A 16480-nucleotide genomic window follows, 5' to 3' on the forward strand; every position below is an offset into this window, starting at 1 on the left:
ATTAGGTCCGATTCTTGGCCGCGGCCGGCCACGAACTCCTATGTCGGTGGAATGCAAGAACACCCGCGTCCGTCAATTTGCGTTTCAGTCAAGGTAGACCCAACAGTATAAACTGAGCCGGATCTTATCCACGCTACGGCGTCCCTCAGATTCATAATTCTGGCGATGCACGAGATGCAATACGCCGTGGATCTGCGCTCCTCCACCGGATCGTTGACACAAGACTCAACACGACTAGTACACAACGCATGTGCTCTAACAGCTAACGCCGAGAGTAAATAAGTAGAGGAGAAACCGAGACAGTCACGAACGTGACGTTGGTAGGCCGCTGTCACATATAGACACTGCTGAATTTTCAGGGAGGGTAAAATTTGCCGTAACTCGAAGCCTGTACTATTCGCCTGCACTATTCACAATCATTTGGTGTCACGATCGCCCAGTGACGCTTGGGAACACGAAATACGACATGCATTGCGTACCCACAGCAACAACAAACCCGGTGGGAGCGCAAACGTTGCGGGATGGTGTCATATGCCGAATATCGCTCTTTATAGCCGTCACCGAGGAAAGCACTGTCAGTAAGCGTAGAAGTGCTTCGCACAATCACAGAATACGTTTTAAAGCGAAGCACTCTTATGGCTCTTCCTACCGATAGTGGCCCCAACAATGTATCTCAGTGGGTCTACCGGGAAACACTCTGCTGGCCCTGACGTTGATCCTCTGATCGTTTCCTGCATATCGCTTGTCCGAAAATTGGCTCATGAGCGCTAATACTGACGAAAAAAAAGGTACGTCAGAGCGATAGCGCTTTAAGATTGCCGTCGCACGCATAAAACAGACCGAAGGTGGTGGGTCCGGGTAGTTTCGTTTTCAAATTGAACATCTACGTCAAGCTTTGATCTCTGGCGTTTCTAAGAGTACTTTTCTTGGTAATACAGCGTTGAAAGATGAAGTTAACAGTGAGCACCCGTTCACTAACTTCCATTCTGGGCATCTGGTCGTCGCGTGCTTTGTGGGAAAGAGGACCGCGCTTAGACAGTGCAGCCGCTTCAAGCCCTGACACGCTCACAGCGGCTATGGAGCGGCATTGGGGAAAATTTTCGTGCTGCTTCAAGCACTGACCGTCTGTAGCGTGCGGATGTTCCTGTTGACCTCCATGTAGGCCTTGATGGCGGTGCCGCGGCCGGGTATGACGCAGAAGGACGAGCACTGTGGGAGCACACAGGTAATTCAGTTCAGCTTACTGTGATCTTCATAGATACAAATACGAGTACAAATCAGTTTTCGAGTCAACGTAAGCGCAAAACACATGTTCGCTGACCCACCAGTGTATAGTACAGTGAAGGCACACGACAGCTTAAAAACGGATGCTCCATAGACATTTCAAATACTGAATACCCCCTTTCAGATATGCAAAACTGGTTTCCATTAAGAGTGACAAAACAAGAGAAAAAAGGCTAATATTGCCGCAAAAGCACCGTCGGAAAACGCAGATATTCGTAAATATACAAGAAAATACAAATATGGCCTGATGGCACACTTTCTTCCATCGCTCCGGTGCACCTGTGCTTTGCGCGAAGCCTAAATTGTATGCTGTCGTGCATGATGTGGAGTTGGTCCCCTCAGTATTAACAGAACTGTACTAAAGTGCTTCCATGCACGGTGCTTATTTTGGCAGAAAGGTGTAAATGAAGAACAAAATGTACACTCTGGGTGACCTAGAAGAGAAAATTGATCTACAGCGTGCGTGGAGGGAAATGAAGCTGATTTCACTCCATAAAGCGAAGTGTTTCTTCGCTTTTGAAAACCTCGCTGGGTCTCGTGAACGGGGGTGCTGCGACCTTGCTGTTGTCTAGTCAATAGGCCAAACAATCACAGCGGAGCACTCGCGCCATGCCTGCCGCAGCTGGGTTCCTTGCACCACCACCAGATGGCGCTCGCCTGCGCGCATCCGCGACAGCGGCGGCGCCCGCCGTGCGGGGCAAAGACAAAAACAGTAACCAGAAAGCCTGCCTTCGCGCATCCACGGCTGCACGGTAAGGAGGAAATAAACGCTTCTTGCAGATAGAGATTCGAATTGCGCTACGTGCGTATGTGCGTGCTGCCTCAGAAACCATGATGCGTGCTAGGTGTCTGTCGTACTCGCTAGTAATCAGCTGCTCCGCTTAACAAAAGGCTCCATATAATTTGTGTGCGCCCGCGCTTGTGTGTGTGTGTGTGTGTGTGTGTGTGCGCGCGCGCGTGTGTGTGTGTGTGTGTGTGTGTGTGTGTGTGTGTGTGTGTGTGTGTGTGTGTGTGTGTGTGTGTGTGTGTGTGTGTGTGTGTTGAGACACTCGAACTCAAAGCTTCGCTGTATATAGATTCTAAATCGTTGGTTCTGCTGCTTATTTTTCTTGCAGAGTTTCGGTATTGAGTGCGACGTTTCTGACTAAATGCATTCGGGTAACGCTGAAAGACAGGCGGCAAGCGTCATTTGTTGGTTTAGAGCAGCAACACAGGGAAGGAGAGGAAGATTAACCTGTTTCTAGGTTAAACCCCATGAGAGCGATTTTGTGCGCGACGAAGACGAGCGACGGCTTAGAGCGACAAAACGGGCCGTCACTTGAACAGATCGCTCGGTCTTGTCGCTCGATCGCTCTGTTTAAGAAATCTAGAATCCGTCGCTCGTCGCCCGGAAGTGCTATGAGCGACTAGCCAATAGCGGGAAGCCGGAACTGTATGTACATCACCCAAATACTACCGATTGTCGCACAGGAAGAAACGATTGAATTTTTATACGTGCAAGGTTAAGAACCTACTGCAAGACCCTCAGAAATATATTATGCTGCTTTTTACAGTAAAATACATCAACTCAAATTAATAAAGCACGCGTCACGCTAGCTTCGGCGCGTGTTTGCTGCCCTCATACTAGCAACACCGGGGAGACGTCACTTAAAATCGTCGCTCGCATGGGGTACGACTTGTGGGCGACGAGCGAACGTGACAGCCATCTCCATCGCATCGCTTGTCGCTGTCGCGCGCAAGATCGCTCCGCATGGGGCTTATACTTCTCTCTTTTGAAAGCAGGGTTAGAGGACACAGCGATGTGACATCTCCGGATGCACTGGTGTCACACACGGGATGAAAAGCAAATGAAATGATTCACATGTAACGAGAGCGGCCTGAAATAAGCCATAGGTGGCTTGAGGTGAAGCCCGCTTCCACTTTTCTGTCTGGTGTCTCTCTTGCTGATACAGTTACCACAAAATATTTTTATTTTCTTCGATTATATTTGTGCTCGATGTGTTTTCCACTTTTAGATCAAAAACACATTTTGGGGGGTACATATATGAGCCGTCATTAAAGGGTTAAGCACCTAACTACAAGGCGGCTTCATTGGCGATGTAGATATTCATTAATGTTCACATTCGTGCACTCACTTGTCGCTCTGTGAAGTCGTCCTTGAACATGACCTTGGTCATCCGGTTGAGCCTGCTGGACATATTTCGCTGCGTCTTTTTTTTCGCTGGTTTTATTGGTTCCTGCGAACGCGATACCCATTGTGGTTTGAGAGTATCGCGAACAATGGACGTATACAACGTTGACGCGGTGTTTAAAAAAGGAGGTAAACGCAAATAATTGTCGAAAGCCATGTTGTTTTATACACGGTTATAATCCAATACCAAGAGACACTCTAGGCTATGAACTATCACAAAATTATAATCTCGTAGGTTAGGCGGCCCAGTTCAGTCGTATATATAGGAGCCGGTTCACATCGCCGAGCTGCACTACCCTAATCGCTCGTGGAGGCTCGCAAAATATCAAATTCTCTACGAAACGTCGCTTCTCCGAGTGACTTATCAAACTATTGCCCAATGCCACTGACATATGTCCGTTGCATTGTTGCTCTCGACAAGCGTCTCACGTGCAAATTATCAGCATTCGCTTTGCTTACCCACTCCATACTCATCGCCTTTTCCGCCGCAGTACTTGGATCGTCTATTTCAGTGCAATCTTTTTGTGTCGCAACTCATTTGTAATGTTGAGAACATGAGCAGAGCATGAGCTGTGGGCACACATGACTTTGCAAAGGCAGAGGCACGTTCCGTGGTGGGATGGCAAACTAGGTCTGTGGCGTTCGTACAGTAATCTTCTTTTACACAAGTTTCCCTGGGTAACCAAAACATTTTTGCAACTATATGTTCCACTTAGTGGAACCTATGTGGAACAACATTAAGAGCGGTAATGTAGTAGCAGAGGCAAGCAGCTCCACCTGAAGCAGAGCCGACGCCCTCAGGGACTTTCATTCAACATACACTCATTAAGTGGAACATTTCTTCGAATATGTCCCACTTACATAGAGGAACCTACGGTGAATGAACAGTTAGAAGGTCTGTGCCGCCACCCTGGTCCGAGCAGCACGCTGCCAGCTAAGAGTGCGTGCCATCGTTTTCACCTGGCGCCTTCGGTCGCGACGCTTACGAGCCCGCCTGCATAATTCCCGCTGCAGAGACTTCCCCAGTAAGCGACGACGAGAAATATCTGGAGCTGTGCCAGACGTGCTCGCCACTGCGCATGTCCCAACCACCCATCTACGTGGACGCACTCACGACCGCGGTGGCGCCGATATGAGCACGGGATGCAGGACAGACGTACACAACATAGTCCACGGGCAGGTTCACGCCACCACGCGCTAAGGTTTACGGTACGGGAGAGAGGGGGCAATAATTTTTGTTACACCATGGTCCCAACAAACGTATGCTAATAGTGAAGGGATGCGCGTGCATTCCCATGCTCTCTCCTCTCCGTCCTCTCGCTTCTCTTTTTCCCTGGTGGCTTTCTATACCTGTGCCCCCGTTGCCCTGCCGACTGCTGTCTCTTGCACACATCACAGTGACCACATGGCTGGGCCATGCTGAATCATGCTGTGTCGGGCAGATGGCCCAAGTTAAGCAGTATCGGGTTTAGTCAATCACTGCGCGAGAAAGAAAAAAAAATGCCACGTAGAAAATTCTAATGCGGATTGCGTCCCTTCTGCCGCGGGATAATTCATGTCTCAGTCGGGGTGGCCACGTTACAAGGAGCGCGGAAGAAAGAAAAACTCGTGTATCGTACTTTCGGTGCACGTTAAAAAAACCCCGGGTGGTCCATATTAATCCCGAAGCCCCTCCCACTACGGTGTCCTTCATAAACCACTGTGCAGCGTAGGAAAGTTAACGCCCGTAACATAATTTTCAATTCTTACCGGGCTCCGCCTATGAGCGAGACACTTATGGCGTTCGTGGCCGCAAACTACCAGCAGGTACTCCGTCCTTGCCAAACACGTACCTCTTTCTGCCCCGTACGCTGCGACAATTAAAAGTGTGAGGCCGCATTTGAGATGCAGTGTATATCGAAAAGCCTGCGGGCTGAAATTAATTTCTACAATCTAAGTGCGCTTAGGCAAAGGCCGCTTATGCCGTCGCGTCATTGCATGTCTGAAGGAAGATCACGCTGCACTAGCGCGCGCGTGCGTACATGCGACTCGGCCTTCTCCAGCCGGTATCCGAGCGAGAGCGAGTCGGCCAGGTAGATGTGCTCCTCGATCCACTTCCAGTCGGCGCCGCTGAAGTTTCGCTGGGAACGCTGACGCTCTCGAGACCTGGCCGCCGCGCCCCAGATGGACTTGATGGAGCGCCGCACTCGCGCCGACTCGGGGGCGTCCAGCTGAAGCATACCTGCAGTTTCGCATTTGCAACGTGTTCTATATAGAACGCTGTAAGCGTAAAATTAACTACGTCATCCACCAGACTTACTAGTGCGAGACCCGAACTTTCGTTTTTTTTTTTTTTTTTCGGAATCTGGAGAGAATGCAACCAACTTGCCCGTGACGACACGGACGCAGCTTCTCACCGGGCTGGTCCACCAACATGGCGGCTAAGATGACCTTGGTTAAAGCACGTTGGCGGGCTATTTGGTTAGAATCCATGGTATCCATGTATAAACGCTGTTGTCTGTGTATCTGTTTCTTCCTACGTCCTCGTACAGTCGCGCTTATACACTCTACCATGGCTAGGATGACGTCAGCGCAAGCAGTCTATACACGAGTCGCGTGGAAGACTACCGGCTAAAACTAACGTCGAATGATGCACGGAATAACGCACACACTGTCTACGCACTGCACATGCATTTAATACAGGTTCTGAACAATTGATCAAGCTACGCTTGATTCTTCATCGCTCTCGCTCTCGATGTCGCCGCCATCGTCACCAGAGCTTACTGTATCATCGGTAAGCTGCTAAAGATGGTCGTCTTTGGTGCAGCTATACTGTGAGATATTCCAGTAATTTAAAGCTTTGGCGACGTTATCAGCTGATACGGAACCCCGGTGCGTTTAAAACCTGGTGAAATTGTTTTCGAAAGTTTGACTACTTAAGCTGAATGCAAGTCTTACATGAGAGAGCGGGTCTTACACGAGTAAACACAGTGATGATCACACAGTTAACAGTATCCTTCGGCGTTGGCAAGACGTCACCGTAAAATAAATTTTATTTTTCTCCAATCGCCGTGAAAAAAAATTGCCTTTTCTCATTTCAAGAGGGCCGTATGTTGCTGCCCCAGTAAAGGCTTCGCAGCATGACAGCTGTGACATCTACTATTCTCCGTTCCTCTTGGCACTCTTGTGTTGTACCTTGCCCTACTGAGCTCCATGGGAGATTGGTAGTGTGTTGTCAGCTCTTCCGGTGGAGGAATTATACAGCTTTAATATCCCAGTCCTACGGGGAATTTTCGACCTCGATCGAGCGTCGTCTGGATCGGATTTCTTGATCGCGATTGGCCCCCTTCGGCGGCTTGCGAATTAATGAGCCAATCGGAACCGCGAAATTTGACCCCGATCGGATTAGATCACGATCTATATAAGAAATTTATTTCGCAGCCGTTAGGAATTAGTGTGGCTCAAAACAGTGACGAGTGTGGAGATATTTTACGTCATCAAGACCACCGTCCTGCGATACCCAAGGACAGCAGTGCAGTGGATAACTCTATTGTTATATTACAATCTAAAAAAAAAATCTATCTAAATTGTGATGTGAAGGCCATTGAGAACGATGCGGTGGCTATAGATGGCGGTACTGACTAGGCGCCATGTTGTCATACTAGGCGCCATGTTGGAGAAGGTCGTCTGTTGGCGCCTCGCGCTGTGGTTCTGCCAGTTCAGTCGTGGTACTGGTACAAATCCCAGCAGCGCTCCGATCGCATCTATATGATAGTTAAGGATTGTTTACCCGCGGGGGTGAATTTGATAGACTGGCGTCATCCTAGCCGCCATGTTGGAGGACGAGCACAGTGAGAAGCTGCATCCCCGGCGCCACGTGTAGGCTATCTATACGTCACCAAGCACCATAAGAAACAGCGGGCGACGCAGACGGCACACTTCTGCCAGAGGTCAAGAGCAAATTTATCACGTAGAAGATTAACGAAAAGTTCTTGCTAAATCAATTCGTCCGATATGGGGAATGTGAAAGCGTCTAGCACGGACGTAGGACAGGACAGCGGGTCGTGTGCCTCCCCTAATTGTACAGCGTGGTACATCCGTGTGAAGCCCAGACCACATGCACGCTTGCGGACGCGCGCAAGCTCGCTTCCACGCGCCTTGCGCCTGCCACGCCTCGCGAGCAATGGTGGTTTGCATCCACAAGAGACGCGCACCAGCGCGAGCTCACCCATATACGCTTTGCCAGACATCGTTTCATGCCGAGTTAGTGACAGCACTTTAATACGGTTAAGTATTTATTTAAGTCATTGTTCTTACTTTAAGGTTATTAAATCATTGCAAAGAGGAAAGAAAATACACTTTCTCGCGTGACATAAATCCGCAAAACTGAGAGTCGCGTGTACCAGGCCGTAGATGCGTAGCCAGGTACGCGGACGCGAGGCAGCCCGAACGCACAGGAGTTATATAATCACCAGGATCGCGCCGCGTTTCGACGCGTACGAGCCCCGCCGCCACGGTCTGCGCATGCGTGGGCGTGTGGACGCGAGCGTGCGCGCTTGCGCAAGCCTACGTGTGATCTGGGCTTAAGACACTCCGTTCGTCGCAGGCAGTTTATTTATTACGCATGCACAGCGCGACCCCCCTTCATTCGCAGTTTTCTTTTTATCTGAAGCTATATTCTTCTCTTTGCATAAAGCAAGCGTTTCGAGATTGTTAAAAGGGTAATATAACATTGTAAATTAATTCTCTGTTGCCTTTGGCATCCCTTAAGCAACGTAGTTATGTTCATAGCATGGGCGAGAACATTCTGCCATGAGCATGAGCCAACCTCGCCATATTCCTGCAAATCTTGCCAATAGCCGTAATCCTACCGCGAGGAGGCGATTTCCGCCAGAACTATTGTATTGTATTATATTGGGTTTTATGGCGCATAAGCAACTCAGGCTATCATGCCTCAAACATATGGTATAATTTATTTCAAAAATTAGGTATCCTCAGTGAAAGTCCTTGTCCGGACAAGGACTCCGAGGAGCCCAACAAATCAAATGGAGACCTCAGCCTTCTTCTCAGGACTAAGAAAATGGGTGAGGTGCATCATAAGATGCGTGAAAAAAACTGGGTAAGAAATTTTAGAATTAGTAGTTCTGTGATATATTATATTTCGTTTAGGATCGCTGCGTCTTTCAAAAAACTAAAAACAGATGAAGTTCCTACAAGGGGGTTATCTCCTAAAAGTAGACTGGGATGAAAGGGAATGCGTTCATTGTAAAATACAGTAAAATATTTTTTCCTTAGCCGTTCGAGTTGTGTGCACGAGAATAAAATGTGATTTACAGTGAGCTCATCTCCACATTTCTCACATAAGGGTTTGTCTTGTTTTGTCAGTAGAAAGTTATGTGTTAGGTGTGTGTGTCCGATGCGCAGGTGGCATAAAATTACTTCTATAAAACGTTCCTGATGCCTGCATGATCTCCATTCTCCCAGAATAGGTTTTACTAAATGTAGTTTGTTATTTTCTTTGCTATTCCATGTACGCTGCCATTTTTCTTTAAGCTTATTTTTTACTAACTTCATGCAATCTGCATAGTGTATATTTACAGTACTGACATCCTTATGGCAGGCTTGAGCAGCGCACGCGTCAGCTCTCTCGTTGCCTCTAATTCCATGATGGCTTGGTATCCAACAGAGCTTAATTTCGTGTCCTTGTGTTTAAGCAGTTATGTTATGGATTATATTTCATATTAAAGGTTCCCTTACGTTTCTGGCTTTCAGTGCTGCGATTGCACTCAGCGAGTCCATGTAGATAATGCTGATTTGAATGTTCATCTCGACTATTTTTGATACAGCCACCGAAATGGCATAACATTCGGCTGAGAAAATTGACGTGCACTGAGGCAACCTGACTACCTTTTCCCATTTATCTTGCACTGCAGCACTTCCGACGTAAAGTGATGTTTTAGAACCATCAGTATAAAATGCTGTGTATTCTTTGTACTTTTCGTCTAGCGCCGAAAATTCTTGTATTATATGTTCACGTGGAGTTTGATTTTTATGAAATTGTGTCAGTGTGTAGTCACCTACACTGGGAAAGGTGTACCAAGGTGGCAGTGGTTCGGGTCTCTGGGCAACATCAGGCAGTGTGTCTAGAATACCTAATTCCTGGGAAATTTCTTCAAATCGGAGAATAAGGGGTCTCGTCGCATTCGGTTTGTTGTTAAAAAGCTGCTTACTGGGCCGCGCGATGCATTCAACGCGCCGTTGTATTCGCGAGACCGAATGGTTATGTTCGTGCAAGGAGGAACGTTCTCCAGCAAACAAGCCTCACCGAGGAGCCTCATGAGCGGGGTGACCGTGAACGCGGGAATCAGGCAGCTCTCGAGCACGGTCAGCACTCGGGTAAAGCGCTCCTGCGATGGCAAGCACAACTCCTGTTCGATTGAGCGAAAGCGTTGAACGTTTACCACTTTACGTAACAGTGAGTGGTTGAATATTGGATGAGGTGACGCGTCAGGTGACGTCACAGGATTCGTCACACGTGTTCACAAATGTGTCACACGATTTTTATGCCTGTATATTGATGGCTGCGATGCCGCTGAGACCGATATATGCAATGAGTCTACAACCACACTTCGACACTATGGGCCCAGACTGAAAGTTGGGTCTAGGCATGTAATCTAAAGACTCATAGAATGTAGGTCTACATCGCAATAGTATAAGACAATGGTCACTAGACAACGGGTCAGAGAGGAATCTGTTTAGGCTGTAGACTTTGGTTATGGCTCCAAACAGGTTTTTGCATATTTACGGCACAATGTACCAGCACGGAAGATAAACTTGAAAGTTGATTCTCTCTACCAGAAACATTGCGCACGTGACCCCAATAGTTCATGTGTATACCGGACAAATGCCCCATAGCCGGAACTCAGGAAAATATAGACGCCGTGTCAGTGCCTCGTTTCATACTTTTCCATACAGACTAAAGACGAGTAATGAAACGGGTGTATATGATGGTAAACTTTAGCTCTGTCTCTCCTATATCGTAATTCTCTCTCCTCTCCTCACCATTACCCCCTCGAAAAACATCGCCTTCGTCGTTGTGACGTCACTGCGTCGACGCCTCACATTGCGAATTCGCCTAGGGATATGTTTGCGATTTCGCCATAGCTTGTGAACGGTGTTTGTGCACAAACAGAAACGTTGCATGTCCTCAAAGTTGCGACCTGTGCGGTGCACAAATGTATACTGCAATAAATTACACATTACGTACGATGAAAATAAACGCAATTGTACGCATCTCCGCTAGCTGTATATCATTAAGGGCTTTAACTACTAAAGTTTGGCTTTCACATATATTACATGTTCTCAGGATCTGCAATTTTTGTTTCGTCGCATAAGCCTGTGCGGCTGTCTTAGTAAACTAACGATAATTTTCGCGTTTGCGGCCGTTTTGAAAACATTTATTACCCATTTATAAAACCGCGTTGGAGCTATAACCTAACGTTATTTCATTCCGATTTTATTCCAATCTCTTGACGTCAAATTTACGTGTCTTACAACCACTGCAGCAAGCACGGGCGGTGACCCGCAACGTTGCTTGAACAGCCAAATCAAACGCTCTGCTCTCTCATAGGAGGTGACCGATTTCTAAGCGAACAGCGTCGCCAACCGTGATATATTTTCTTTATCTAATTGACTGACAAGAGGCGAGAAGTTTCAGAAGTGGAGAGGGTTTCGGTGGGGCCGAGTTAGTGCAATGAAAATGATAACCGGGTGAGGAGAGTGGTGCCTGCATCTGCGATTGGTCCGTGTTCCCTTGCTTAGGTTGCGGTGGCTTGTCGAAAATCGCCGCGGCGTTCCAGGGAATAAAAATACCTGTAAATTGGGTCCTCGGTGTAGAGCTGCAGCAGGACAAGATTATGGGGTTTTAGGTGCCAAAACCACTTTCTGATTATGAGGCACGCCGTAGTGGGAGACTCCGAAAATTTCGACCACCTGGGGACACGGGTGTTTTCGCATTTCGCCCCCATCGAAATGCGGCCGCCGTGGCCGGGATTCGATCCCGCGACCTCGTGCTCACAGCAGAACAACGTCGCGTGCGCGCCGAATGGGCTCGACAACATTATACGGCCGCGGAATGCTCTTTATTCTCAAAGAAGTCCATTCTCGCCGGCAGCTCCGAGTAGTTAGTGCCAGAGCAATCGGCGGGCAACCGCCTTCCATTTCTTTCGGAAGGACACAGTCTCCAGTTATAAAAAGAAAAATAAATTAGTTTTTTTCGGCATCATAACGAATTTTTCGTGCGTACACGTCCCCTTGACGTGGTGAGCGTTCGCGGTTTTGGAACACCGCGTGACAGACAGGCGGAGTGGGGGGGGGGTTGGCCTAAAAAGTTTCGACCAATAGCGGATAGCTAATGGCAACAAAGGCGTACAATCGGAAATACTTTCTTTTTTGTCTTTTGTTCGGCCTTATCCTGCATAATCAGTGTGTGTACACGTCACGTTGGGGTGGAGAGTTTTTCACAAGTTTTCGGGACGTGGCGCGACAGACAGACAAAGTTGGCGTGGTCCCAAAATCCGTGGCCAGTTGCTCGGGGGCCACAAGCATATCGGACCAGGTTTGCGTTATAGCCACTCTTGAGATCGCTTCGGGCTGCGCGCATGCAAGATGTCGACAAGGGTGAAAACCATGAGACCAACCACGACGAAGGGCATGTAGCTGAACGCGCCGACGGCCTTCGTCGACAGGGCCACCATGGTGACGGGGCCTTTGAGGGTGACCCAGGCGAGCACCATGGCCTGGCGAGCGCTCAGCTGGTAGCCCGTGCGCCGGAGCACCGGGAACAGCACCACCACGGTGATCACCCTGCGCGGTGGAGAGGTGGCGCACAGCTCCGCCTCAGATGAGCGCAGAATATTAAGGCGTAAGCCTTTAGTGGCTCATGAGTGTCCGTGCGCAGTCCGTGGTGGACGCAGGAAAGCGGTGATCACCGGCGAGGGGAGCAAGGAGAGGAGGCGCCACGCCAGTGGCGCTGTGCGAGTGGGCGCGCCGGACAGCGCGGACATGCGCGTGGGGGTGCGCGACCATGTCGGCGACAAACCTTGCTGCCATATGGCTGTGACTGCATCCCATGCTGGCGGCCACGCCGGCTTCCGTTCGCAGAACAGGTCAGACAACGGCAACAAAGGCGGTCATAGACAGGCTTTCGCCTATCGCAGTTTAGCTCAGCAGAGTGCCCAAAGATTTTTGAGAGGCAGATTCAGCGCGGCCCAACTCGGATTTTTCACATTCGAACGAATGGGAGAAGCAAAAAAAAAAGTCCCGTCATAACATGTAAGCCAGCGCTGAGGCCATTGGAATGACAATCGTTGCACTTCAGAGGAAGCTTTAGCTTCGGTACTTCTATTGAAATATGAGAGAACGGAGAAATCGTTTCTTCTTTCTGGACTTCCGCTTCACGGACTTTGATGCGTTTTTTTTTGCATTTGAAAGAAAAGTTCGACTGTAGTAACTGTAGAAGGAAATTTTCTTTATTTAGTCCGTCACCTCTTTCCACAAAGGCTTTTTCTTAAATTGCAAAAAAAAAAGAACAATTTAGAAATGAGTATCGATATCAGAGTTCTGCAAAGTGCACCTATTAGGAGATATAAGGTGAACAAAAGTGATGTATTATATAACGCCCTCAAATATAACACTAGTTATCGTGGCTAGGATTTTTGCAAAACTCGTAATCATTGTAAAAGTATCGCATGAGCTGTAAACTCAAGCACCTTATTTGCCGCTTTCGGTGCTCTAACAGACGCAGTTTAAGACAGTTATGGTGTAGCGTACGCAACTATAGCGTACGCTGTACGCTATACTACAGCGTACCTTAGTTGGTCTGCGAGATCTTCCGATCTCAGAGGCCATATGCCATCGTCGCGGCTATCTCCCGACTTCAGCGATAGGTGACGCTGACATCTCAAAGGTTTCTTTCGTTAGGCTTCGACTCGTTCGAAACGAGAAGCGATGTCGAAGACTCCACAAGGTTATCCATAAAACTCTGTCGGCGAAGCGACCTCTTACTAAGCGAAATCCGTTTACACAGTAATTTGCTGAGAACGAAGTGAATTTTACAAAAGCAACGACAAATTCAATTCGAAGTGGGCAGCCGGGACCGCCGCCATGTTTTACGCAAACAACGCAATGACGGTAACGCTAAATGTGAGAAATAGCGTGCGTACGCTATACGCTATGGCTCGTTTAGTGTTCTGCGCATGTGCAGTGACGACCCGCTATTTTATAGTGTACGCAGTGGCATAGCGTACGCTAAACTAAAACTGCCTATTATGAGCTTTTTGCGCGCCAGAAACAACGGTATGGTCACGAGGCTCGGTGCAGTTGGGGACTGCGGATTAATTTCGACCCCCTCGGCTTTTTTAAACTTTCACCTAAATATAAGTACACGAACGTTTCCTTTTTTTGCATTTCGTCCCAACATATGGTGTTTACAGAACAGCTACATGTAAGTTTTGATGCGAAGTTGTGGATCGGTGAACTTCTTTCTTCAATTATTTCGAAACCTACTAAGTTTCGACAAACTTTTAAAAGAAATCATACAGTTAATCTTCTAACAGAAATCATACTTCCTACAGTTGCTAGAACTGAACTTTCTCTCTCGAGTGCAAACAAATTCACTCAGATCTGCCGTAACCAGGGCGGAAGTTCTTGGATTGCTCGGCTGGCAGGAGAGTTATGATCTCACACATACGTGTAGGCTCAGCGGCCGTGTGCGTACCACACTGTGACGCATCCACTGGTCTCAGTGAAACGACTAGTAAACGTCAAGTTAAATCTATCTAAACGCGCTGAGCAACGGCGACGCGTATTCCTTCGGTCTCATCTCATGCACCATAGAAGTGGGCGCTGCTCCCTCGTCATGCTATAGCATTCTCAGACGCCCTACAAGCGGAGCGCTAAAACTCGCTATCGGGTTTTAATGCTTCGCTTTCGGGCGAAATCGCCATCTTTTTTTTTTCTGCTCACAAACTACGAGAACATTTGAGTTTTATTTGAATCAAATTCGGTAAACTTTTTCTGCCTCCGAGATGGTGCCCTTCTCGATGTCCCGAAATCTACATGAGACGGAAACATCTAGAGGCACATTCGCCAAAGTTTGCACAGAGAAAGAGTCATCATCTTTTGTATACATGCCAGGAAACGCAAGCTTCGGGCCTGAGATGGCATAGTTGCAGCATTTGGTGCATGAATTTCAACTTACTTTTCGTTAATCTAACGCACAAAGACCTAGCGAACCTAGCTCTAGGAGAAATTATTGACGCTTACACGATCGTCTTCCTGAACGAGACCATGCTGCGTCCACCAGTAGACTGATACTAAGGAATGCTTTTCGTTTTAAAAAAACAACAACAACCGCAATACGACGCCAGCGCCCGCGTCAAAAGCTGCTCGGAGCAAAGCGACACTTTGAGAATTTGCCCAGACCTGTTGCTGAGGCGGATCATGCAGTAGACGGTGGGCATGTAGACGGGCCGGCCGTAGTTTCGGATGTGCATCAGGTCGCGGCCGACGCGCATGGACGCCAGGAACGTCAGCAGCACGCACAAAACGTACCGGTACGTGCTCCAGAATCTGCGCTCGCAGACGACGCAATCCACGGTCACCACTTTGGCGTTCATAAAACTTGAAGCCACGCAAAGCGAAACTTTGTATAGTGCCTCCGTCCGGCTGTTACTAAGACAAAAAAAAAAAAAAAAAAACGTAATTCTGGGTTTTTACATTGCAAAAGCACGATCTAATCGTGAGGCCCGTCGTTGTAGGGGGGTCTGCGGAATTATTTTGGAGTACTTGGGGCTCTTTAACGTGCATGTAACGTACGTATTTTTGGATTTCGCCCCCATCTAAGATGTGTCCGGGGATCAAACCTGCGACGTCGTGCTTAACAGCGCAACGCCATAGCTACTAAGCCACGACGGCGGGTGAACGATGCTCGTCCGTGTCTCTTCTTGTGTCGTCTGTTTGGCGCTATAGTACTTTAGTAACATGCGCCAACTAGCCTAACAAAAAGTTCTGCTGGAAGAGACTTAGGCACGCTGCCGAAAGGAAAGTGCTGCACGCTCGCCAGCATTCTCCTTTAAGGGCACCGCAGAACAAAGGCCATTCCTTGAGATTTCCAATTAACTTTCTCTCGAGTCAAGCTTCTCTCAAGTACAGTTACAACCACACGAAGCCAACAGACAATGAAGACCAGGGAAGCGTAGGGGTGCTCAGTCGAAATTTAAAGAATGGAACCTGTCGATTCTCCTCATTCTCGCTGATTGCACAGCGAGGATCTCGACTTTGGCAGCTTCGGTGTCATGAGGTAGCAGTGCGAGGGTTTGCTGACCGAATGCTTTAGATACACCGCGATGGCCGTGGTGGACCTAGAAAGTAGACGAGAAAGACGGGAGAACGGCTGCAGCGGTGACTCCTATGGTAGAGCATTGCATGCACGTAGCGAAAGATGTGGGTTCGGTACCCACTTCAGCGAGTTGTTTTTTCAACCAATTTCGTTCCACTTTACCTTGTCATTCCTATACGTCTCGATTAACAGCACAGGTGATTTCAGCTCCCCTTTCTTTGCCTTCGCTGCATGTAGGCTTATAATGCGGTTGCAACTAACATTATCGATCCCTCTTGGACTTCATTAAATCCGCAAATCTTTTCTAATTTATTTAGGCATCCTTATTCGCTCGCATCCCATACCCCTGCATGCCCTGAGGCATTTACCTCCCCATTAAGAGAGAAAAAAAAACCTAACAAACCGAGCCCTCGATCTCCCTCTGTTGCATACATGCTTTTCTTGGTCGTCCCAACGTCGCTATTCGTACTTCGCACGCGTATTTGAAATCGCGATAGAGGCAGAACACTCCAGCCTGCTTATCTGCCCTGATAAGCAGGATGATTAAGTTACTTAGAGGACTACACAACAAATAGCTCGTAGGACATCGCCGACTTGGTACCTAGCGGCACTTCCCGCAGTTATGT

General features: G+C 48.2%; 1 protein-coding gene across 1 annotated transcript in view; it reads right to left on the minus strand.

Annotated features, from left to right (window-relative positions):
- LOC126534503 (sperm-specific sodium:proton exchanger-like) overlaps window positions 1-16480 on the minus strand; it is a 50619-nt gene that overhangs the window by 18907 nt on the left and 15232 nt on the right. The window contains exons 7-12 of the mRNA XM_055072171.1: window positions 14939-15085; window positions 12154-12319; window positions 9780-9882; window positions 5497-5696; window positions 3420-3521; window positions 1123-1209 (exon numbers count right to left, since the gene is read on the minus strand). Of these exons, the coding sequence (XP_054928146.1) occupies window positions 1123-1209; window positions 3420-3521; window positions 5497-5696; window positions 9780-9882; window positions 12154-12319; window positions 14939-15085 (805 nt within the window). The remainder of the gene's footprint in view (window positions 1-1122; window positions 1210-3419; window positions 3522-5496; window positions 5697-9779; window positions 9883-12153; window positions 12320-14938; window positions 15086-16480) is intronic.

The sequence above is a fragment of the Dermacentor andersoni genome, chromosome 7, assembly GCF_023375885.2.
Source record: "Dermacentor andersoni chromosome 7, qqDerAnde1_hic_scaffold, whole genome shotgun sequence".
In the NCBI taxonomy this organism is placed as follows: domain Eukaryota; kingdom Metazoa; phylum Arthropoda; class Arachnida; order Ixodida; family Ixodidae; genus Dermacentor; species Dermacentor andersoni.